The sequence below is a fragment of the Malaclemys terrapin genome, chromosome 1 (genome assembly GCF_027887155.1).
Source record: "Malaclemys terrapin pileata isolate rMalTer1 chromosome 1, rMalTer1.hap1, whole genome shotgun sequence".
NCBI lineage: Eukaryota > Metazoa > Chordata > Testudines > Emydidae > Malaclemys > Malaclemys terrapin.
Window position 1 is genome coordinate 302,677,112 of NC_071505.1, and position 24,990 is coordinate 302,702,101.

General features: G+C 41.7%; 1 protein-coding gene across 3 annotated transcripts in view; it reads right to left on the reverse strand.

Moving 5' to 3' along the window:
* The window catches only part of NBEA (neurobeachin), an 817,568-nt gene that overhangs the window by 367,520 nt on the left and 425,058 nt on the right, over positions 1 to 24,990 (reverse strand). For all 3 annotated transcript variants that reach the window (XM_054015304.1, XM_054015305.1, XM_054015303.1), the window contains exons 37-38: positions 6,016 to 6,124; positions 1,816 to 1,982 (exon numbers count right to left, since the gene is read on the reverse strand). In XM_054015304.1, coding sequence (XP_053871279.1) covers positions 1,816 to 1,982; positions 6,016 to 6,124 — 276 coding nt within the window. The remainder of the gene's footprint in view (positions 1 to 1,815; positions 1,983 to 6,015; positions 6,125 to 24,990) is intronic.

The window sequence follows — 24,990 nt, forward strand, 5'->3', positions numbered from 1 at the left end:
TTCAAATACAAAAGATCTTCAGGAAATAAGTTTTTCATTCTGCATTGGGAACTGAGGAAAAACTTTTGCCATTAGAAATGCTACACTGACAACACAGGTCTAGACATCCCATAAACCATATTATGGTAGCTAAGGAACCCCTAAGTATTCCCTAGCAACTTTGTATTAGGAATTACCTGGCATGCCAGTTAGCCCGTAGCAGCTAGAGAGTATATTTGTGGAGTCCCTTGCTACCATGTAAAGACTTATGGAGAGTTCTATGCCCCAGGTACTGGCAGTGGAACATTTTCCCGTATCTGCTGTCAGACTGGGAGGTGTCAAGCCCCTCCTGGTTCCCCAGTGACTATTATGGCTTTGAGGGAGGGACAGTGACCCTTACCTGGTAAACCTAAAACTGTAGATTAGGAGAGCAACCACTTCTCCACGCCAAAACCCAGGAGAGAAGCTATTTGGCCCCAGGAGGAAATGGTAGATCACCTATCACTTCCAAGAAGACAACTGTCTCATGGCTTGTGGAGATGGTGGCCTACAGCTGTGCAACAGCATCAGCTCAGATTTGTAACATCAACTTGAGTTGCTTTTCACAGAACTCAACAGAATTGAAACCCACCTCATTTTGAGCAGGGAATTTAAAGGAAAACTTAAGGTCAATAAGCCCAAAATTACACCTTATTTTTTAAACAATATAAACTGCTGTATATTGTTCTCACTAAAGTCAGCATTTTTAGTTAAATAGGAAGCACCTTCCCATTCACAGAAATATTAAGTCTAAATAGAAATGCAACATCTGTTTTTTTACTTCTTACTTGCACTGGTTGTGTTGATTCCTCCATAATGTACTTGAAAATAAATGATACACATGCAAACATAGTGACAATAGGGTGAGAATAATATACATAGCATTCATTAGATACCTTAATATTTATGGTTATATAATATTCTAATGAGGCTTAACTCTAAGTCCCTAGAGCATATATTAGAATCTCATTTACTGTATTGTCAATTAAAGAACAGATAATTTATATATTATATTTTGAACCAAATTTTCAAAATATGTCTGCAGAAGTGAGCATGCACTTTTCTCACACCCAACTTGGGCATGAGATACGCTTGGATACACATGTGCATATGTGTGACTTGTGCCTGCAGAGTTTGGTTGCACACACTAGGTATTAAGAAGAACAGGAGTACTTGTGGCACCTTAGAGACTGTTCAAATGTGAGGATAAAGATTTACCAATGTATTGTATCAAAGTATATATTGATTATTTATACAGAAATAGTTTAATAGATAGGGCACTAGACAGGTGAGCTGGGTTCTATTCCTTGTTCTACCACTGACCTTCCATGCGAGCTTAAACAAGTCATTTTTCCTCTCTGTGCCTCTTCCCACCTTTCATCTCTCTTTTCTATTTACATTGTAATATCTTTGGGACTGGGACTGTCTCTCACTACCTGTTCATACAGCAGCTAGCCCGATCCTGGTTGGGGCCTCTAGGCCCTACTGGAATACAAATAATAGTGCTACATGATGAACAAGCATAAGTATCTACAAATTATCTAAAACAAATTTTAATAAAATACTGTGTTGATGGGCTATGGAGAGCATTGCATCTGCACATCATGTACTAGAAGAGGAATCACCCCACAGGAAGGCTTTTGAGGGGGGAAAAAAAACAGATATAAAGAAGACAAAAGTTCTCTTGAAATGATTCCCACCATCAGCACATCCAATTTTCAATTGTACGAAAATGGCTGATTCATTTTAAATTTTGAAACAAATGTTTATAATTACACATTCATGATTACAGCTTACCTGTGAGAGACTGCTCCCCAAGCACCATGTTTGTTTGTTAGGATATTCAGTATCTTCTGTTTCAGCTGATTGGCTGTAACATGATCACGATGTTTAGCAGCACTTATAAGATGGTCACACATCTTTTCTTCCTCTCTTCTATCAGCAGCATATTGAGCACACTGTGACTAAAAATTAAAAAAAAAAAGGGAATAGTAAATAGAATAATTTAGGAAGTGCCTACAAGTTGCTTAGGAGTGATTTTCATATATCTAAATTCTCCTTTCTACCTACATCTTAGTCACCTCTGTTCTCACCAAACTCAGCATTTCTAGGTAAATAAGAAGCACCTTACCATTCACAGAAATATAAAGTCTAAACAGAAACACAATATCCATTTTTATACTCCTTACTTGCACTGGTTGTGTTGATCCCTCCTCCAGGGGAAAATAAGAGGCTTAATGCTATGTTAAGGTTGAGAAATTAAGCCATCAAAAGTGAGGAAATGCAGAATTACAGTGAAAACACACGTAACTCTGCTTCTTTTTGCTTATGTCTTAAAATATGGCCTCTTTTTTAGATCATTATAAATTATTTGCCAATTAATGCCTTATACAATACATTATACTCTGGAATTTCTTATTCAATATTGCATACAGAAAGCTACAACACTGTACCAGACAGACTTAGCTTGACTTTTAAGTCTAGTAAGATCTACAAAACAAGATCTTAATAGTTCACAAGTTCCGTACTTTTATAATTATGGATCTTAAAGTGGATCTCCATTACCTTTGAAATTAAATGTCTATTTCCTTAATCTCCATATATTACAACATGGAAAAAAACACCACAAGATACATACAAGTAAAAACAGTTGGAAAAAGTGAAAAGGGATTAAAAAAAAAATCTATCAGAAATACTTGAAACTGAAAATAAAGCTAGAAATAATTATTTGATCATGTTGCTTTCAAAATCCATCTCTCAAGGAATTTCAATAATTACTGCCGTTTCCGTTATAGACTGATTGTGAAAAAGATTCCATTATCGAAACACTGTTAACTTTAGTTTCTATCTTCTAATACCTTTGTTCTCTTTGTAGCATACAGAATTATACATTTCTCTACTTTAGTCTCAAAAAGAGACTGCATTCAAATTCTCAATACTCCTTTTAGTAGGGATCTGTTTGAAAAGTCTGAATAGGGCAAACGTGTCTATGGCAATTAAAAAAAACAATATCACAGTTTTTTTACAAAGATATATCATAAAAAACTACATTATTCTCAAATTATTTTGAATAAATTGTGTTGGTTATTTAATGTGTGTGCATGCAATGATCATTTCTGAATAAAATCCTGCATTTTGAATTAGGTGTTCTTAAGTTTATGCATTCCATAACAATTGATTGTTTCCCATTTTAGAACAAATTCAACAAAGATTTAATACTACCTAAACAAAATACTATATAATATTTATTATACCACAGGTTGCAATTAAGCTAACATTGTACTGGAGACATCTTATTGCATTTCATGAATTTAGATGTGCATATTTCAATAGACTAGTGTTTTTATTACAGAAAATGGCAGTACTTGGTAAGATTTTAACTATGTCCATCTACTGTATTTAAAACTATTACTAAAAGGCATCTATTTCAGACAGGAATTACATTACTTTCAAGGGGTTAATTCATTTTTTCAATTTATCTTCATGTACAGGGAAGCACCAATTAGTACAATGATCTGCCTCAGTAATGAGGTTAATATTTCACCAGCTCATTGGACAGTAAAATTAAATTTTCATTTTTCTTCCTGAACAATTACAGAGGCTAACAAAATGAATGTTAACTGGAAGCAATCATTCTGGAAAAACTGGACTCTTTCAATAAAAGCCATAGTCATAAGACAAAATTGACTAGTGTTAACTTTACAATCCCTTATGCTTACATCTACACACCCACATGCACCCACACTGTGTCACTATATAACTTTAGTCAAATAGTTGCATCAGTAATGATACAATTGAAGTCTGAGAGATAAAAGTGTGACTACTTGACTGGTAAAATACCCATTCACTTTTTTCCTGCAGTGAACAATAATTAGCACGCTCAAAATAATCAAATATTTACAAAATAAATACATTTAAATATTGTTAAAATAAAACTGATTTATAATTTAAAATGCAGTAGATGGTAAAAAAACTTTCACACATCTTTTAAGTGGGATGCATGCTAATATGATATGATGCCTATGGAACATTATTACAACATCAATATGTAAAACTGTTTCAGACTCTAAGCACCATCTTATTTTAGGTATATCTAAGATTCATATTGGTACATGATTACATTTAATTTTTTTATTTTATTTACTTAGAGATTTTTTTCTTCTCCATTTCAAACATATTTCTCAGGTTTTTCACAAGACAATAAGTATAATAAAAAATGTTAGAGAGAAATGTCTTGGTTTCCTTACTAGAAAATAAGATTGACTTAAGGCTGTTCCTTTAGGGAATTTAGTTAATATTCTAAATCTTATTTGCTAACAGAAGCTGGAAGTTAATTGAATTTTCTCATTTCGTCTAGAGTTCTGACAGATCTTATACCTCAACATATTCTTCAAAGAGCAGATAACTCAATCTTCTATTGTCATTTTAGGTTACTGTATGATGCCCTGATAAATATCAAATGTTATTTATTGTTGAGGCAATATGAAACTTCACTCTGACATACACTTAATTGTAAATGTGATTTTATCTAAGCTCAAAATATCCAGTATATGTTTGGTAATAAAGTTGTTGCAATCCCATCTGACAAGTGTCTGCTGTCTGGCCTGACAAAATGAAGTAAAGGTTATATGTATTCAAAATGACAACAAGATATCTCTGTGTCTTATATTTTTCTGCTAGGTCAAGGAGCACAAGAACTAGTACATCAAAGTGTAGGTTTTAGAGAGCTGCTTCGATGAGATAAAAACCTCATCAAAATTGAGATTACTGGCTTCTATGTCTTGCCAAAAGGTGCTTGTTGGCATTCCCTGACAGATGAATATGTTCATACAGCTATTTATTATCTTCAAGGCTACCAAATCAATCAAACCTAATTCTAATGCCATGCTACCCAAACATTAAAACATGCTTTTGTGTATTACGGTATTTTATATATGAGCATATACACACACAAACATATACACATAGGCAAAAACAGGAATAATCAAAATTTCTATATATTGAAATATCACAGATACGCTTTTTTAATATCAAAACATATTGCCTGATAAAACCATGTTAAACAAAAAGATTTTTTAACATTGTTGTATCAAAAGTTCTCAAATATATCAAAAGATATATTTAAACAGGAAAATGAGAAATTCTATGTAAATAAAGGGGAAAAAAGTTCAAACATTCATTTAAATACACTTTTTAAAATAGTCTTTAATATTTGTACAGTATTTTGCCACAAAATACTTTAAAACACTATAGTGGGTTATATGCTACATTCCTTACTGAAGAAATGAATGATTCACTATGTACTACTTCTGTTAGTAAGGATTATTCACATTAGTAAGAGTTACAGGATCCACCTCCTGCTTTTCATCTTCCAAAATTAAAGACAATAGACATTTCATATATTAGCCTATCTCCAGTAATTACTTATTCTTATTAGCTTAGCAAGTAGAAAAGATACTTAATATCTTCCAATTTATAAGTTATACCTGGCAAATAAGATGAAAAAATACTAGAAAGTATTGGTATTGGTAGTGAAAATACTATACTATTTACAGATCAATATTTATTATTTTTCTTAAAGCACCTCAAGTGTGCTATCCTTTAGTTTTATTTATTATACACAAAACTCACATTCTATTGATAAAATCCAGCAAAAATAATTTCACTATTAAATGTTGTTTGTTTTTTACTACTTGCAATAAAATCAGACAAGTTCTTTGTGAACCTTAAAGATCTGCCATATCAAGTTAGTAGGCATTCTGATTAAGGGGTTTCTTCAAGCTGTAAATATTTTCATGCATTTCAGTGAAGGGATGAGAAGAAACTAGTTCCTTGTGTTTGACATTTACCAAAGCTTTTAAAAACTGGCTTTCAAATGCCTTAAATGTAAATTTCTCTCTCTCTTGGAAAAAAAAAATCTTTATTGTATGAGGTTACAGTCTAAGTGATGGCTGAGTGAAAACAGAAAAGCAGGAATTCATCAAATCTTGAGCTTACCTCAAATTCGGCATGTTTGTGTACATCTTCAGCTCTTTGTCGGTTCAAAATAAACTCCGCCTCATTTGCAACACGCACTATGTGGTCTTTCATTGCATGACATAATAATCTAAAACAAAATAAAACACTTGAAATCCATCTTCATATTTGACTTTCTTCAAATAAATTATTTCAATAAGCTTGCCTTAGAATGGAAAAAGTTTAACATTTACCAAATGAAATATAATTGCTAAATTAGTTTACATTAATAATTTAACTTTTTCAGAGGAGTTCATTGTAATTTCATGTATTTGGGAAAACACAGAGAAAACTCTCTACAATGAAAGAGGCCTTATGCAGTGAGTTTAGTATCAGCTAGCTAACTAAAGGAAACACTGCTTACAGAAGTGTACTTTGGACCTGCTTATAGTGAGACTGCAACCACAAATATAGCATGAATACAGGAACATTTTTTATTGGAACAACTGCTTAACTGTTACTGGTATTTCATCTAGCTAACTAAAATTTGAATGCCCACAGTGCATATAAGATGCAATGTCTTTTTATTTTTATGTAGAACAGCTGCAAAAATCAAAGAAATGCAAAAAAAAAAAATGCACATGATATAACTGAAACTATTTGAATGCACCACTGTTAAAATACCAGTATTGCCAAAAATCAAATAATCATGAGACTCCTGCCATAAAATCAGATTCTTAATAAATACATAAATCATTTTGGATTTTTTCCAATTTGCATTTCGTTTTTGAACTTTTTGTGTGAACTCAGGTCATATTTTAAAACTTTTCTCTTCATCCAAGAGGGCTAGAAACTCACTTTTTACAAATATGAAAGCTGAGATTAAATGAAAACAGATTTTCTCATAATCAAAGGTTTCCAGTAGCTGGGGATTTAAGAAAAATATCATGAGACTCATGATAAAATTGCAAGAATTGGCAACACTACATGACATAATAATTGAAAAAAAACTAGATTGAGAGCTCTTTTTCAAAAATGACTATGCTCTCTCTCCCCCTATTATGGTTAGGACAAGCTCTTTGGGTGGGAATTTCAAAAGTGCTCAATACTCACCTAATTTTGCTCTCATTGAAGGCAATGAGAGTTTTGTATATTTGTCCCATGGGACGATGTCTTGACATTTTTGAAAATCTCATTAGGTACCTATTTGCATCTTTAGGTGCCTAAATATCTTTAAAATCTAGCCCTGAGTGAACAGAGAGCAGTGAGATTTATTCATGGTTATTACTACATTAGTATTTTTCAATTTATAAAAAGGAGGATGTCTCTCAGTTTTGTGAGATTCCTGGAGAGGGAAAGAGGCTCAAGGCAACTGCTTCAGGGGATAGGTCAGTGGTACTTTACCAGAGATTTCTGGTAAACAGAATTTTGTTTAAAGTTTGTTGCCATTTCTATTCAAGGAAATGGGACTTTGTACAGTTAATAAATAAACTATGAAAATACTTTACTTGGTGTCACTGATTTCTGCTTCGAACAGGAAACTGGCCTAAAAAGCCCCAAAATACGCTTCCATTCAGCAAAGAGGTGGCAGCAACAACATCATTATCGCTCTCGTGTCTGAATTAAATCATAGTCCGCTAGCTCTTATCCAATCCCAAATTCATGTTGACACTGTGGATTTCATTCAGCTATTCTAGCTGGATCAGATGTGATGGAGATGAAGAGCTGCGTGTCAACATATTAAATATACGGCAGCGCATACCAAACCAGCAGCCTAATGTACAACTTGAACAAGAGAGGTGACAACGTAGGGGAGTCTTCTCAGGGGCATCATTTGCTACGGAGCAGTAGGAGCAGTTGCCCCCCACAACCCCAAACTTTTCATAGCTCCCTGGTAGCCAGGTTGTGGTGTCTCCCCCAAGCCTGCAGGGAGTGCTGATGGGCAGGCTGGGGTAGGTCACCTAATGCTTACATTGTCACAGGAAGCAGCAGCAGTCTGGGCCAGAACTAATCACAGAACAAGCCATGCCCTGATCCAAGCCCTGTGTCAGCCATTGGTGAGACACCCACCCTGGTTCACTGTCTGCCCACATCACCTCCCTGCTCCCCCCACAGCAGGTGAGGCAGGGAGAGGGAAGCAAGTATGCCCCCAGACCCCTGAACTTTTCTCAAATGACGTCCCTGACTCCTGTGGCATTAGTATAATTGCTTACAATTACTATTTGACGTCTCTCATAAAGATAGCAATGTAGCTGGTATGGTTCAGGTCCCTTGGTGCCAAGAGAGCTGGGGTTGCATAAGGTTTTACAGGAATCACCTGGGTCTGATATCTACATAATAGTTCACTGGAGGGTAGAATGTGAAGTCTCTACTGAGAGCTGGTAGCCCACTGGTCATCATAATGATTGTAAAATGTATGGATGGATATTTAAGGAGTTATGTATCTGTATTGCAAATTATGTTCTTAAGGTCTTGGAGTTAAGGCAGGTCACCAGGCGGTGACACACCTCAGAGCTGTTCCATTCAGGCAGAGGGTAGCAGACACCTATCTCCCTGTCTGGTCACTGGTATATTACATACTTCACCCAACCTGGCTATTTCCAGACTGAACCATGTGCCAACTAAGTTATTGTGGAATATAGAAGAGAGGAAATCTACATGAAGAAACAGTCAGCAGGAGGTGTCCTGTTTATGAAGTATATCTTGGAGTACAAAGAGATACAATGACTACTTCATCTAAAAGGCAAACAGACAGTGTACTTGTCTCATGAAAGAACAATCACAGCCAGGCGGGCTGTAAAGCACTGCAAGGATTTTGGTGGGCAATAGCCTACCCTACTAGACACGAGAGGATCTTGCTAATTAAGACAAGGCTCTAGAATGCATATTATGATTTTATTTTACATACAATCATTTGTTTCCAATATTTCTACTTCCTACTGCTTGAATCTCTATTATTTGTTAAATAAACTTATACTTGATTTCATCATAAACACATCTAAGTGCTGTGAGTTAAGGGGAGTGGTGACCTGAGGTGGAAAGCAGGGGTGTAACTGTTTCTTTGGAAGCAGCATATTGGTGAATGCTGAGTGTCCAATGAAACAGGGGGTGGGCACTCCAGGGAGATGATCAGAGGGCTCAGATGTTGGACTGTGCCTATCACTACCCTGTAGAGTGACAGCGCCTCCTACGAGGCCTAGAGGGGAGTGCTTGTGTTGCCTGTGACCAGTGGAATCAGGCAGCTGACACATGGCAGGGACAGACAAGGCTTCCTCATGCAAGTGGTAGCGAGGTGCCTCACAACCCTGGGCTCCCCCTGGAAGCATCACAGCAGGATCCTAAGATTGTCCACAAATAAAAAAAATGAAATTGCATTATAAACAGCATCAAACGCTGCCAACAGATCAAAAGTCATCAGTGCCTTCATCTGCTGCTAGCAAAAGATCATAATTAATGCACACACAGATCATACACAAATGCAAGCAATGCAGTTTGTACCCTATATATAGACCTGTCACCAGACTGACCACGGTCAAAGGAAGTCTGAAGAATAAAGATACTGCCAGAAATTGCCCCAACATAATCTTTTTGGTGACTTTAACCAAAAATGGGAGATGGGATGCTTGTAGGGAGTTACACAGATTATCAGCATCAAAGTAAATTTACTGTGCATATGGCCTGCAATGGCTTCTTTAAAAACTGAAGGAAAGGTGCCCTCCTCCTCTCCTCTTCCTGCTAGAAAAACTTACAATATCCCTGATAAGGGAACCGGTTATTTCTGGTGTATTTTACAGTCCAGGAAGGACAAGAATCAAACCCACAAGTTGTAGCATGAAATTTCCCCAGCACCATCATATCCTCAATGAATAATACCACATGAAATTAAAGCAGAGAAATCACCACATTTGTATCCCCCAAGACACTATTCTGTTTCCATGGCAGTAGATTGCTTGAATTTGGACTGAACTATCTTGTCTGCAAAGTAACATGAACACTCCTTTACAGCAAGAAAAATATGACACAGCAATCAGGTGAAGACAGCAATACAAATGCTTCAGGGTTTAAACCTCATGCTTCAGATTTAAGATGATCTCTAACTATTAATGATCAGGATGATCAGGATGAAACCTAGTGTGTGCATGGGGGGAGGCAGATTATCCTACATGTACCAACTGTGGGGTCCTTACATCTTCCTTTGAAGCATCTGGTATGGGATGCTGGATTAGATGACCCTTGTCTCAGATTCAGTAATGCAATTTCTGTGTTCCTATGTAAAGAAGCCTTTGTATAAATGAGAACCAGGTCCTCTATCTGTGCAGGATTCTCACTCTTAAGAGTAAGTAGAGCTTGCGGGGGGAGGGAAGAGGCATGTTGCAATATAGAAAGAACTATGATAAAACATAACAAAAAGCAGTTCCAAAAGTCACTGTCTAACATAAAAACTATTTTTTATAAATGAAAAAAGCCTAATAAGAGTTAATAGAAAAAGTCTCCAGGAGTTGCCAGCTCTCAACTGTTAATTTTCAGAAATATAGAATTCTAAAAGAAACAAAAAACTCTAGGAGAGTTTGGGCACCTTGAAACCAGGTACTGCAGTATCAAGAGACCAAACCAGGTTGGTCTTGAGATGCTTCATATGTTTATAGGCAGGGCTGGGTGGTTTCTTTATATATGTCATAAACTGGAATATCCCTTAAGGCTATCAAATGCAGTACTTCTGCCTCAGATAGTATGAGCCATGATATGACCTCCTGTAAAGAAAGGCCTGCCAGCTCTTAGTATGATAGTAAGAAATACAGTTGGACAGCTAGTTAGACATGATCACTTTTGTGACAAAAGTGCCCATTGAGCAGATGTCAAATGAAAATAAAAGAGTCTAGTAAACCTTTTAAGGACTTTAGTCTGCTCCAAGTAGAAATCAAAAGAACTTTTAACATTGAAAAACCTTATCAGGAAGGGAATCTGAGCACAGGAAAATGTTGGCAGGATGATAGGCTCATTAAGATGAAAATATATCTCTAATTTAAACAGTCCATAGCTTGCTTGTAAAATCTAGTCTAAGGTGATTCATTCACTAGAGTCAGAAACTCATTCACACTGCAAGCTAATTGTCACCAGGCAAATGACCTACCATTTAAGAAACCTGAGCTTACACCTTGTACATCACAGAAGATGTTGTAATTGCCTTTTCAGGACCAGGCTGGGCATCCATTCCAAAGGCATCCATTTCCACCTACATACCATTAGCATCAAAGACCACCTGTACCTGATGCCCTCTCAAGTCAATGCCCTGTACATCTCCTGACTCTTCCCCTGAGGAAGAGATTCAGTCAAGGAATGCAAAAAGAACAGGAGTACTTGTGGCACCTTAGAGACTAACAAATTTATTAGAGCATAAGCTTTCGTGGACTACAGCCCACTTCTTCGGATGCATATAGAATGGAACATATATTGAGGAGATATATATACACACATACAGAGAGCATGAACAGGTGGGAGTTGTCTTACCAACTCTGAGAAGCCAATTAAGTAAGAGAAAAAAAACTTTTGAAGTGATAATCAAGCTAGCCCAGTACAGACAGTTTGATAAGAAGTGTGAGAATACTTACAAGGGGAGATAGATTCAATGTTTGTAATGGCTCAGCCATTCCCAGTCCTTATTCAATCCTTTGTTGATTGTGTCTAGTTTGCATATCAATTCCAGCTCAGCAGTCTCTCCTTGGAGTCTGTTCTTGAAGTTTTTCCTGTTGTAATATAGCCACCCGCAGGTCTGTCACTGAATGACCAGACAGGTTAAAGTGTTCTCCCACTGGTTTTTGAGTATTATGATTCCTGATGTCAGATTTGTGTCCATTAATTCTTTTGCGTAGAGACTGTCCGGTTTGGCCAATGTACATGGCAGAGGGGCATTGCTGGCACATGATGGCATATATCACATTGGTAGATGTGCAGGTGAACGAGCCCCTGATGGTATGGCTGATGTGATTAGGTCCTATGATGATGTCACTTGAATAGATATGTGGACAGAGTTGGCATCGGTCTTTGTTACAAGGATAGGTTCCTGGGTTAGTGGTTTTGTTCAGTGATGTGTGGTTGCTAGTGAGTATTTGCTTTAGGTTGGGGGGTTGTCTGTAAGCGAGGACAGGTCTGTCTCTCAAGATCTGTGAGAGTAAAGGATCATCTTTCAGGATAGGTTGTAGATCTCTGATGATGTGCTGGAGAGGTTTTAATTGGGGGCTGAAGGTGACAGCTAGTGGGTGTTCTGTTATTTTCTTTGTTGGGCCTGTCTTGTAGGAGGTGACTTCTGGGTACTCGTCTGGCTCTGTCAATCTGTTTTTTCACTTCAGCAGGTGGGTATTGTAGTTTTAAGAATGCTTGATAGAGATCTTGTAGGTGCTTGTCTCTATCTGAGGGATTGGAGCAAATGCGGTTATATCTTAGAGCTTGGCTGTAGACAATGGATCGTGTGGTGTGTCCTGGATGGAAGCTGGAGGCATGTAGGTAAGTGTAGCGGTCAGTAGGTTTCCGGTATAGGGTGGTATTGATGTGACCATCGCTTATTAGCACAGTAGTGTCCAGGAAATGGACCGCTTGTGTGGATTGATCTAGGCTGAGGTTGATGGTGGGATGGAAATTATTGAAATCATGGTGAAATTCCTCAAGGGCTTCTTTTCCATGGGTCCAGATGATGAAGATGTCATCAATGTAGCGCAAGTAGAGTAGGGGCGTTAGGGGACAAGAGCTAAGGAAGCGTTGTTCTAAGGCCTGGTCTACACTACGGGTTTAGGTCGACTTTAGCAGCGTTAAACCGAATTAAGCCTGGACACGTCCACACAACGAAGCCCTTTCTTTCGACTTAAAGGGTCCTTTAAACCGGTTTCTTTACACCACCTCCGACGAGGGGATTAGCGATAAAACCGGCCTTTGCGGGTCGGAATTGGGGTAGTGTGGACGGAATTCGACGTTATTGGCCTCCGGGAGCTATCCCACAGTGCTTCATTGTGACCGCTCTGGACAGCACTCTCAACTCAGATGCACTGACCAGGTAGACAGGAAAAGACCCGCGAATGTTTGAATTTCATTTCCTATTTGCCCAGCGTGGAGAGCACAGGTGACCACGCAGAGCTCATCAGCACAGGTAACCGTGATGGAGTCCTCCCAGGATCGCAAAAGAGCTCCAGCATGGACCGAACGGGAGGTACGAGATCTGCTCGCCATATGGGGAGATGAAGCAGTGATAGCTGAACTCCGTAGCAGTAAAAGAAATGGAAAAGTATTAGAAAAGATCTCCAAGGCCATGAAGGACCGAGGCCATAACAGGGACACACAGCAGTGCCGCATGAAAATTAAGGAGCTACGGCAAGCTTACCACAAAGCCAGAGAAGCAAACGGAAGGTCCGGGGCAGAGCCGCAAACTTGCTGCTACTACGCGGAGCTGCATGCGATCCTAGGGGGAGCAGCCACCACTACCCCAACCGTGTGCTATGACTCTCTCACTGGAGAAACACACAGGGAAGACGGTTTGGGGAACGAGGAAGATGACGATGGAGGTACTTCCTCACAGCAGCAAGGAAGCGGAGAAACCGGTTTCCCCAACAGCCAGGATATGTTTGTGACCCTGGACCTGGAACCAGTAACCCCCGAACTCACCCAAGACCCTCAGGGCACACAGGAGACCTCTGGTGAGTGTAACTTTGTAAATATTTGTAAACATTACAAAAAAAAAGCAAGCGTGTTTAATGATTACTTTGCCCTGGCAATCGCGGCCAGTACATCTACTGGAAAAGTCTGTTAACGTGTATGGGGATGGAGCGGAAATCCTCCAGGGACATCTCCAGAAAGCTCTCCTGGTTGAAATGGGGTGATTTTATTAAGGGGACATTCAGAGGCGCCCGTTCCTGCTCTTCTGACCAGAAATGTTCCCCGCTGTTAACCACGCGGTGGGGGGAGGGGTGAAGTGATCATCCCAGAGAATCGTGTGTGTGTGTGTGTGGGGGGTGGTTTACTTGTGTTTGTGCCGCATGTTAACTGGGAAACCGCAGCCCCCTCCTTTTACATTGAAACCCCATTTTAAATGGACAACCCAATTCATCCTTGATATGGGAAATGCGCTGCTGTTTGCAACCTTTCCCGCATGTTAAGAAGGTTAAAAAAGCCAAAACACTGTGGCCTACGATGGCTGCCTGCAAGCCGAAATATGCGACCTTGTAATGAAAGAGTGTACCCATTGTTCTCTAAAATGTGTCTTTTTTAACCACCTCTCCCTTCTCCTCCACCAGCTGCAAATGTTTCTCCTTCGCAGAGGCTCGTGAACATTAGAAAGAGAAAACGTAGGACGAGGGACGATATGTTCACGGAGCTGCAGATGTCCTCCCACGCTGATAGAGCACAGCAGAATGCGTGGAGGCAGTCAATGTCGGAGATGAGAAAAGCCCAATATGAACGAGAGGAGAGGTGGCGGGCTGAATCGCGGGATGAACAGAGCAAGTGGCGGGCTGAAGACGATAGGTGGCGTCAGCTTGCAGACAGACGGCAAGAGGCAATGCTCCGTCCGCTGGAGCATCAAACTGATATGCTCGAGCGTATGGTTGAGTTGCAGGAAAGGCAGCAGGAGCAGAGACCGCCGCTACAGCCCCTGTGTAACCAACAGCCCTCCTCCCCAAGTTCCATAGCCTCCTCACCAAGACGCCCAAGAACACGGTGGGGGGGCCTCCGTCCACCCAGTCACTCCACCCCAGATGATCGCCCAAGCATCAGAAGGCTGGCCTTCAATAAGAGTTAAAGTTTTAAAATGCAGTGTGTCCTTTTCCATCCCTCCTCCCCCACCCATCCCAGGCTACCTTGGCAATTATCCCCCTACTTCTGTGAGGAACTAATAAAGAATGCATGAATGTGAAAAAACAATGACTTTATTGCCTCTGCAAGCGGGAGGGGAGGGTGGGGTGGGGTGGTTGGTTTACAGGGAAGTAGAGTGAACCGGGTCGGGGGGGGGGGGTGTTTGGAGGGTTCATCAAGGAGAAACAAACCGAAGTTTCACACAGTAGCCTGGCCAGTCACAAAACTCGTTTTCAAAGCTTCTCTGATGCGCACCGCACCCTGCTGTGCTCCTCTAACCGCCCTGGTGTCTGGCTGCGCGTAATCAGCGGCCAGGCGAGTTGCCTCAACCTCCCACCCCGCCATAAATGTCTCCCCCTTACTCTCTCAGATATTGTGGAGCGCACAGCAAGCAGCAATAACAATGGGGATATTCTTTTCGCTGAGGTCTGAGCGAGTCAGTAAGCTGCGCCAGCGCGCTTTTAAACGTCCAAATGCACATTCCACCACCATTCGGCACTTGCTCAGCCTGTAGTTGAACAGGTCCTGACTCCTGTCCAGGCTGCCTGTGTACGGCTTCATGAGCCATGGCATTAAGGGGTAGGCTGGGTCCCCAAGGATCACGATAGGCATTTCAACATCACCAATGGTCACTTTCTGGTCCGGGAAGAAAGTCCCTTCCTCCAGCTTTCGAAACAGAGCAGAGGTCCTGAAGACGCGAGCATCATGTACCTTTCCCGGCCATCCCACGTTGATGTTGGTGAAACGTCCCTTGTGATCCACCAGGGCTTGCAGCAGCATTGAAAAGTACCCCTTGCGGTTTACGTAGTCGGTGGCTTGGTGCTCCGGTGACAAGATAGGGATATGGGTTCCGTCTATGGCCCCGCCACAGTTTGGGAATCCCATTTCAGCAAAACCATCCACTATTGACTGCACGTTGCCCAGAGTCACTATCCTTGCTATCACCAGGTCTTTCATTGCCCTGGCAAATTGGATCACAGCAGCCCCCACCATAGATTTGCCCACTCCAAATTGATTCCCGACTGACCGGTAGCTGTCTGGCGTTGCAAGCTTCCACAGTGCTATCGCCACTCGCTTCTCAACTGTGAGGGCTGCTCTCATCTTGGTATCCTGGCGTTTCAGGGCAGGGGAAAGCAAGTCACAAAGTTCCATGAAAGTGCCCTTACACATGCGAAAGTTTCGCAGCCACTGGGAATCGTCCCATACCTGCAGCACGATGCGGTCCCACCAGTCTGTGCTTGTTTCCCGGGCCCAGAATCGGCGTTCCACGGCATGAACCTGCCCCAGTGACACCATGATTTCCACATTGCTGGGGCCTGTGCCTTGTGAGAGGTCTATGTCATGTCAATTTCCTCATCACTCTCGTCGCCGCGCTGCAATCGCCTCCTCGCCTGGTCCGGGTTTCGCCTTGGCATGTCCTGGCTCTGCATATACTCCAGGACAATGCGCGTGGTGTTCATAGTGCTCATAATTGCCGCGGTGATCTGAGCGGGCTCCATGATCCCAGTGCTAGCTATGGCGCCTGGTCAGAAAAAAGGCGCGAAAGTAGTATCTGATGGACCAGGAGAAGGAGGGAGGGCGGGAGGGAGGGAGGGCCGAGTGACGACATGGCGTACAGGTACAGGAACAGGGAGAAACACAAACAACTGTCACACAGAATGGTCCCCCCAAGATTAAACTGAAAACCCTGGGCTTAGCAGGCCATTGATTTCATGGAGGAAGGGGAAGCAAATGAATACAGAACAAATCTATTTTTTACATCTTAAGCTGGCAGCCGACGGTGCAGCATGAGTGATAGCCTCTCCAGTACGATGATGACGGTTACCAATCATAAAATACCATCATCTGCAAAAAGGCAAGGGGCTGCTGCTGTGTAGCAATGCAGCCCCACGTCTGCCAGCCCCACGTCTGCCAGCACCCAGCATCGCCCTCGGCCTCTTCTGGGTGCTTAGCAGACAATACTGGGCAATTGGCAGAAAATAGTATATTACGACTGGTAACCATCATCATCGAAACAGTAGCATGTCTGCCCAGGTGGCCATGATTGACAGCCACACCAGTATGACGACGATGGGTACCAGTCATAATATACCATCGCCTGCAAGGGGCTGGTGCAATGCAGCCCTACGGCTGCCAGCCCCACGACTATCACTCATGCTACACCGTCTACCGCCAAAAGGCAGTTAGCAGCTGCTGCTGTGTAGCAATGCAGTCCCACGTCTGCCGGCACCCAGAGGACATATGGTGACGGTGAGCTCAGCTGAGCTGAGCGGGCTCCATGCTTGCCGTGGTATGTTGTCTGCACAGGTAACCCAGGTAAAAAGGCGCGAATCTATTGTCTGCGTTGCTGTGACGAGGGGGGAGGGACCTGACGACATGTACCCAGAACCGCCCGCGACACTGTTTTGCATCATCCGGGCATTGGGATCTCAACCCAGAATTCAAAGAAAAGGCACGAACCGCTTCTCAGCTCTCTGAGCTGTGGCGCAAACGTAGTATCTGACGGACTAGGGGAAGGAGGGAGGGCGGGCCGAGTGACGACATGGCGTACAGGCACAGGGAATTAAAATCAAGAACGGTGGCTGTGCATCAGGGAGAGACACAAACAACTGTCACACAGAATGGTCCCCACCAAAGATTAAACTGAAAACCCTGGGTTTAGCAGGCCGTTGATTTGACAGAGGGAGGGGGAAGCAAATGAATACAGAGCAAATCTATTTTTTACATCTTAAGACGACGGTGCAGCATGACTGATAGCCCTCGGCATCTTTCTGGGTGCTTGGCAGCAAATACGGGGCTCTTTCTGGGTGCTTGGCAGCAAATACGGGGCGGTGTATGACGATGGTCTTCAGGCCTATTGCACAATCGGCTGCTCGGGGAAGACTCTGCTAACGTGCGATGACCCGACTTGTAATAGGACGGCTAATAGTCGTAATACACCATTTACTGCCAAAAGGCAAGCCCCACGGCTGCCAGCACCCAGATCGCCGATGAAGGCTACCAGTCTACTGCACCGTCTACCGCCAAAAGGCAGTTAGCACCTGCTGCTGTGTAGCAATGCAGTCCCACGTCTGCCGGCACCCAGAGGACATATGGTGACGGTGAGCTCAGCTGAGCTGAGCGGGCTCTATGTTGTCTGCACAGGTAACCCAGGTAACCCAGGTAAAAAGGCGCGAATCTATTGTCTGCCGTTGCTGTGACGGGGGAGGGAGGGGCCTGACGACATGTACCCAGAACCACCCGCGACGCTGTTTTGCATCATCCGGGCATTGGGATCTCAACCCAGAATTCAAAGGGGCGGCGGAGACTGCAGGAACTGTGGGATAGCTGTGGGATAGCTACCCATAGTGCAATGCTCCGGAAGTCGACGCTAGCCTTGTACTGTGGACGCGGTCCGCGACTAGAGCACCTAGAGCATTTTATTGTGTGGACACACAGAATCGGCTGTATACAACCGATTTCAATAAAACCGGCTTCTATAAATTCGAACTAATTTCGTAGTGTAGACATACCCGTCAGCCATAAAAATGTTGGCATATTGTGGGGCCATGCGGGTACCCATAGCAGTGCCGCTGACTTGAAGGTATATATTGTCCCCAAATGTGAAATAGTTGTGGGTGAGGACAAAATCACAAAGTTCAGCCACCAGGTTAGCTGTGACATTATCGGGGATAGTCTCCTTCTTAAACTTACCTATCCTAGCCAACTTCCAGAGTAGATGTCACTGTTTTGCTGCTGCTCTATTGTGGAGTGGCTATCTGAGGTCTCAGGTGAGTTCTTCTCATTACCAGCATGCAAACAGCTTTGATCTCAACAGGATGGAAGTCAATCCTAACTTGGCAATCATCAACACTAACTGTGCCACTACCATCACCTGGGCTCCGAGGCTCTTGGTGTCAAGAGGGTGATGAATCTGACTTTCTAGTCATGTTGGTACCAAGGCAAATAGCGCTGCAACAGCACTGAAAGCTACACCAGACTCTGGAGACAAGTCTGCTGCTTTATACCACCCTAAACCAGGTATCTCTCAATAAAGCACAGAGGATCAGCAGACTAAGTTATTTTTGTTCCATCTCTTACAATAGAATCACAGAACATAGAAATGGAATAAAAACTATTTAGTCATCTATTTTCTCTTTCTACAAAAAGGCAGCTTTGTTCTTTATTGTATATTTACCAATATATTGCCCATACATATTTACATCCCACATATATTTCATAGAATGACAGAACTGTAGAGCTGGAAGGACCTCAAGAGATCATCTAGTCCAGCCCCCTACACTGAGGCAGGAACAAGTATACTTGGGCCATCCCTGACAGGTGTTTGTCTAACCTGTTTTTAAAATCTTCCAATGATGGGGATTCCACAACTGCCTTTGGAAGCCTGTTCCTGAGCTTAACTACCCTTATAGTTAGAAAGTTTTCCCTAATATCTAATTTAAATCTTCCTTGCTGTGGATTAAGCCCATTATTTTTTGTCCTACCTTTGGTGGACAAGGAGACCAACTGAGCATCAACTTCTTTATAACAGCCCTTAACATATTTGAAAACTGCTATCAGGTCCTCTCCCAGTCTTCTTTTCTCAAGATTAAACATGCTCATTTTTTTAAACCTTTTCTCATAGGTCAGATTTTCTAAACTTTTCAACATTTTTGTTGTTCTCTTCTGGACTCTCCCCAATTTGTCCACATATGTCCCTAAAGTATGGCACAATATTCCAGCTGAGGCCTCACCAGTGCTCAATAGAACAATATAATTACCTTCCATTTCTTACATGACACTTCTGTTAATACACATTAGAATTATATTTGCTTTTTTTGCAGCTGGAATACATTGTTGGCTCATATTCTATTTGTGATCCACTATTATCCCGGATCCTTATCAGCAGTATTAATGCCTAATCAGTTATTCTCCGTTTTGTAATTGTGCATTGTTTTTCCTTCCTATGTGAAGTACTTTGCCCTTTATTAAATTTCATCTTGTTGAAATCAGACTCATTCTCCAATTTGTCAAGGCTGTTTGATTTCTAATCCTGTCCTCCAAAGTGCTAGCAACCCCTCCCAGGTTGGTGTCATATGGAAATTTTATAAGCGTATTCTCCACTACATTATCCAAATCATTAATGAAAATATTGTACTGTATTAGACCCATGACACACACATGTGGAACCCCACTAGATACACCTTCCCAGTTTGACAGCAAGCCATTGATAACTTGTTTTAGTAGTCTTTCAACCAGTTATGCACCCAATTTATAGTAATTTAATCTAAAACACGTTTCCCTAGTTTGCTTATGAGTCTGTGTCAAAAGCTTTACTAAAAATCAAGATTATCACTTCTTTAGCTTACTCACATAGACTAGGTCAGTAACCTTGTCAAAGAAGGAAATCAGGTGTGACGTGATTTGTTCTTGACAAATCCATGTTGGCTATTGCTTATACTCTTTTTAGGTGCTTATAACTGATTGTTTAATAATTTCTTTCAGGATCTTTCCAAGTAGACTGGCTGGTGTATAATTCCCCTAGCCTCTTTGTGCCCCTTTTTAAAGATAGGTACTATATGTGCCCTTCTCCAGTCTTGTGGGAGTTCACCCATGCTCCTTGAATTCTCAAAGATAATCGCTAACTGTTCTGAGATTGCTTCAGCTAGTTCCTTAAATATCGTAGGATAAATTTCATGAGGCTCTGCCAACTTGAATACATTTAACTTATTTAAATATTCTTTAACCCAGTGGTCCCCAAACTTTTTACCTTGTACCCCATCTTACCCCTTACTGGGAGGAGGGATGCGGAGAGGGGTAAAGGTTGCCAAGGCTGGGGCAACAGCTGGGGGTGAGTGCAGAACCCAGGCATAGTGCCAAGACCCTGGGCACAGGCCTGGCATCCAGGACCCCGACTTGAGGGCCGGGGCCAGAAGTGGAGCAGGATGGCACTCCCTTCCTACCCTCCGTGGGGGCTGCCCCCCCCCCGAATGTTCCTTGTTTCCCCCTTAAAGGGGCATGCCCCACAGTTTGGGGACCTCTGCTTTAACCTGTACTCTCCACATTGTGGTTTATGTTAATATTAAGTACTTCATCACAATTAGCCTCTTTAGTGAAGACTGAAGCAAAATAGGCATTAAATACCTCAATCTTCTTGATGTCATCAGTTATTAGCACTTCTTCCCTGTGAAGTAATGGACCTACATTTTCCTTTATTTTTCTTTTGCTCATATTGTATTTACAGAACTTACTACACCTCTACCCCAATATAACACGACCCGATATAAATGAATTCGGGGGAAGGGGGAGCTGCGCACTCCGACGATCAAAGCAAGTTCAATATAACACGATTTCACCTATAACATGGTAAGATTTTTTGGCTCCCGAGGACAGCGTTATATCAGGGTAGAGGTGTACCTTTTATGTACCTTGTTAGGTGAAATTCATTTTGTGCCTTAGCCTGATTTTGTCCTACATGCTTATGGTATTCTTTTGCATTCATCCTTAGCAATCTGTCCGTGTTTCTACTTTTTGTAGAATTCCTTCTTTGATTTTCAGGTAATTAAAGTGCTCCCGACAGCGCCACATTGGCCTCTTATTAGTCTTCCTATCTTTCCTTTGCATCAGGGTAGTTTGCTATTGGGCCTTTATTGCCTCTTTGAGAAACTGACAGCTCTCCTGAACTCCTTTTTCTTCTCATGGTACCTTATCTACCAGTTCTCTGACTTGACTAATGTTTTCTATTTTGAAGTTCACTGTCTTTATCCTGCAGCTCTCACTACTTCCTTTCCTCAGGATAATGAAACTGTTTCATGATCACTCTCACCTAAATTGCTTCCAAATAATTCCTCTCTGTTAATCAGAATCAATGTCTACATTTTGTAGACAGTTAGGTCCACTCCAAGTCATAATTTAGTAGCTATTGTTTAATCCTTCTTCATAAATTAATTCTTCTAACCTCCTAAACCTGTTGCTCTTCTTTGAATTTCTAGTGTGTTAATATCTTCTCAGTAAAAAGATGAGTAGAATTGAGTACAATATTCCTGGAGACAGAGACAGAGAGAGAGAGACAGACTCTTACCTCTCTGTTTCATAGCATGGTGGCTATCTGCACTGAGCATAACACTGTGCAAGCTGTTTAGTTTAAGTCCTTGCTTTTACTAAGGACAAGGATGTGACAGAGTCGGATATATCTGTATCAAATTGAGAACTCCATTTTTTATGGTGAACTCCCTTTGCATTACGTGCTGAACACAGGTCTAAACTTTCTGGAGGCGACTTACTGAATTGCATTCCAGATAGCTGCTCTGCCCAGGAAAGAGGCTTAACTAGTATGTTGAAGCCATCAATACAGTAATCTGAGGCTGTCAGCTTTGAATGATTCAACTACTGACCCATGGAACAATGGGTTTTCTACAGAGAGGTGGATTAAACATAAAAAGGGGTGGTGGTAGAGGGGCAACCATCAGAACTGAAAGCCTTGCAAGAACAAGAGGGCAGGAGGAACTCTGCCCAGTCTGAAACGCCAGCAGACTCTGACTCACAGAAGGGGTAAGATAGACTTGCGGAGATGCGTCTCAGGACTCTGTTGTTTTACAAAGAGCTGTAACACTCAAGTGCTTGTAAATGTAAAGTCATTGTGGTTAAGAAATTCCTTTGCTAAGTCTGTGTTCCTTGATTTCCTGCCAAGTTGACCCCAAGGAGGTTAAACTAGAAATCCAGAGTGCCCACAGCCTTCGCTGAACTCTGGGAAAATGTATGCAAGTGACTGGGGAGCTTGGGAAATCTGGTGTGCTTGTTTCAGGGGCTAGAACCACTGGATTACAGATCCCATAGCCCAAGAAAGGACTCAGGCAAGCGATATGAGCCAGGGAGTGAGTCTTAGAGTCCCAGAGCTATTAACAGTAAATAGACTTTGCGCAAACTCAGTTGATTTGGAAGCATGTAGGACCATGTGGTTAGACTACTCGCAAGAGAATGGTGTCCATATTGGGTCAGGTTGCGACAGTAGTCATTAACTCTCCTACCCAAATAATGTCTTCAGATATGAATTTTCACATTCATCAATTTTCTTTTTTAGTTTCGCTATGTTGCAGTCAGTTCGTGCAAGCAAATATCTTGCATAGAATGGAAGTGAAGAGAACTCTTAGTTTTTTATATTGCTGTATAAAATAGTTATGATTATGTCCCCCAATATGTCTGGATGTTCCAGATAAGTTAAAAAGGCAGCCTAATTCTAAATAGCAACAGTCAAAATGTATTACAGAATGCACATTTGATATAGTTTAGCTAATATCCCGCTCCGTGTCCCCATTCCTGAAGACCTGCCTGCTTACTTGTCCAGAGGAACAGATGTACTTTTATCAGATGCTCATTGCTGAGATTTGCCAAGATGCAACTTAGACAAACTTTGGAGCTTACAGAGAGCTCTGTGTAAGCTTGAAAGCTTTTGTATCTCACCAACAGAAGTTGGCCCAATAAAAGACATTACCTCACCCACCTTGTGTCTCTAATCTCTCTCTAAACAGTCAGTAACAAACTTGATACACAGCTCTGTCTTTTGCAACATACAACAACACTATCATCATCAAGCTAGCCCAGTGCTTGGGCAACCTTAACTCATGGATGAAGAAGAGCAAACTGAAGCTAAACTCATCCAAGACAGTGATTATGCTGGTTGACAGAGAAAAACATTTTAAGGAATTTGGAGCCATCATGTAGTCTCCTCTGCTTTGAAATGCCAATACACAATTAGTCAGGTTAGTCCACAGTTTAGAAGTGCTCCAAAATTCTTCACTGATACTGAGCTCTCACATAGAATGTGTAATTCAGTGACACCGCTAACATCTATGTATGAGTAAGACACCGTACCGCATCCTCGCACCTTATGACGTGCCTTATTAATAAATGACTCATCTCCTGACTTGGACTAAGGCAGTGCAATGTGTATGGACATGAAATCATCAATCCGGAGGAAAATACAACTAGTGCAGAATGCAATAACTCAGCTCCTCAAAAACACAGGCTACTGTGAGTATATCAAACTTGTCCTCTGATCATTACACTGGGTCCCCACTCTTCAGAATATCATGTCTACTTCAAAATCTTTGTCCTTACCTTCTAGGTTCTTAATGATCTGGAGCTGGGGTAACTAAACGATTACCTAAAGAGAGGCTTTGAGTTCAAGACAAGGTTTATAGTAGATAACTCTGTTTCTCTGGTGTCTGAGGCATCCATTACTGCCTACAAAGTTGTCTTGGCCACCACTTGGCCTTCCTTAATTATGCCCTTACGCTGTCCCTTCTACTGCATGAGAGCTCTGCGAAGAAGGATGTCACCTTGTCCCATGTAAGAAAGTCATTCTTGGCCAGCAGAGCCTGACAGTTTGACACATGCAGTGAAACTGAGGAGTATGCCTTCCTCCCAAATAGGTCACTCATTTGGGGACTTTGTCTTTTGGTGCACCTTTGCTCAACCTTGATTTCTCTTGTACAGCTGACACAAACAAAGGGCCTGGATTGGCATGAGTGCAGAAGTACTCAAACCCTAAAGGGGGAACCTAGTACCATTTCTTGACTCATTTTGCTATTGGTATTATAGTGGCTCACATCTGCCATAGGGATTTTAGCTGGATCTAGCAATTCCTCATCAATAGGGAGAGTAATCCTGATTGACCAGAAGCTGACAGTATGTCACACTGCTTGTGGGATTTCTCTGATATAACCAAAAAGTCTTTATCTCTGGGGTCTCAGCAATCCTCACAAGGAGCTCCTGGACCACTTTAAATACATCCAATGCCTGTACTGATGCTGGAGATACCACTTTATCCAGCAATCATCATCTTTTTGTATGGCATTTGAAAAGCAATGGGCTGAGATCATAACTGAGTTTCAAAAGTCATTCTAATACTTCTGGATTAACTAGATGGCTCCCCCTGGTGCCACCACTGCTAGCATGAATGGGGCAGTTGTTCATGATGTGTTGCATGGTTTGTACCTCACCACAGTCACAATTTGGCAATTCTTAGATTTTCCATTTGTGGAGGAAATTCCACACCTTCTGTGCATTGTTTGAATGCAGTTAAATGCAGTCCAATGGTCCTGGGATTTTGGCTTCTCTGTACTCCTTTCATTGGCTTGTCAATCAAGTCTTTGTTTGGGATGTCACAAGTGGCCTCCTGATTCAAGCCAGTAAGTGCTAGCA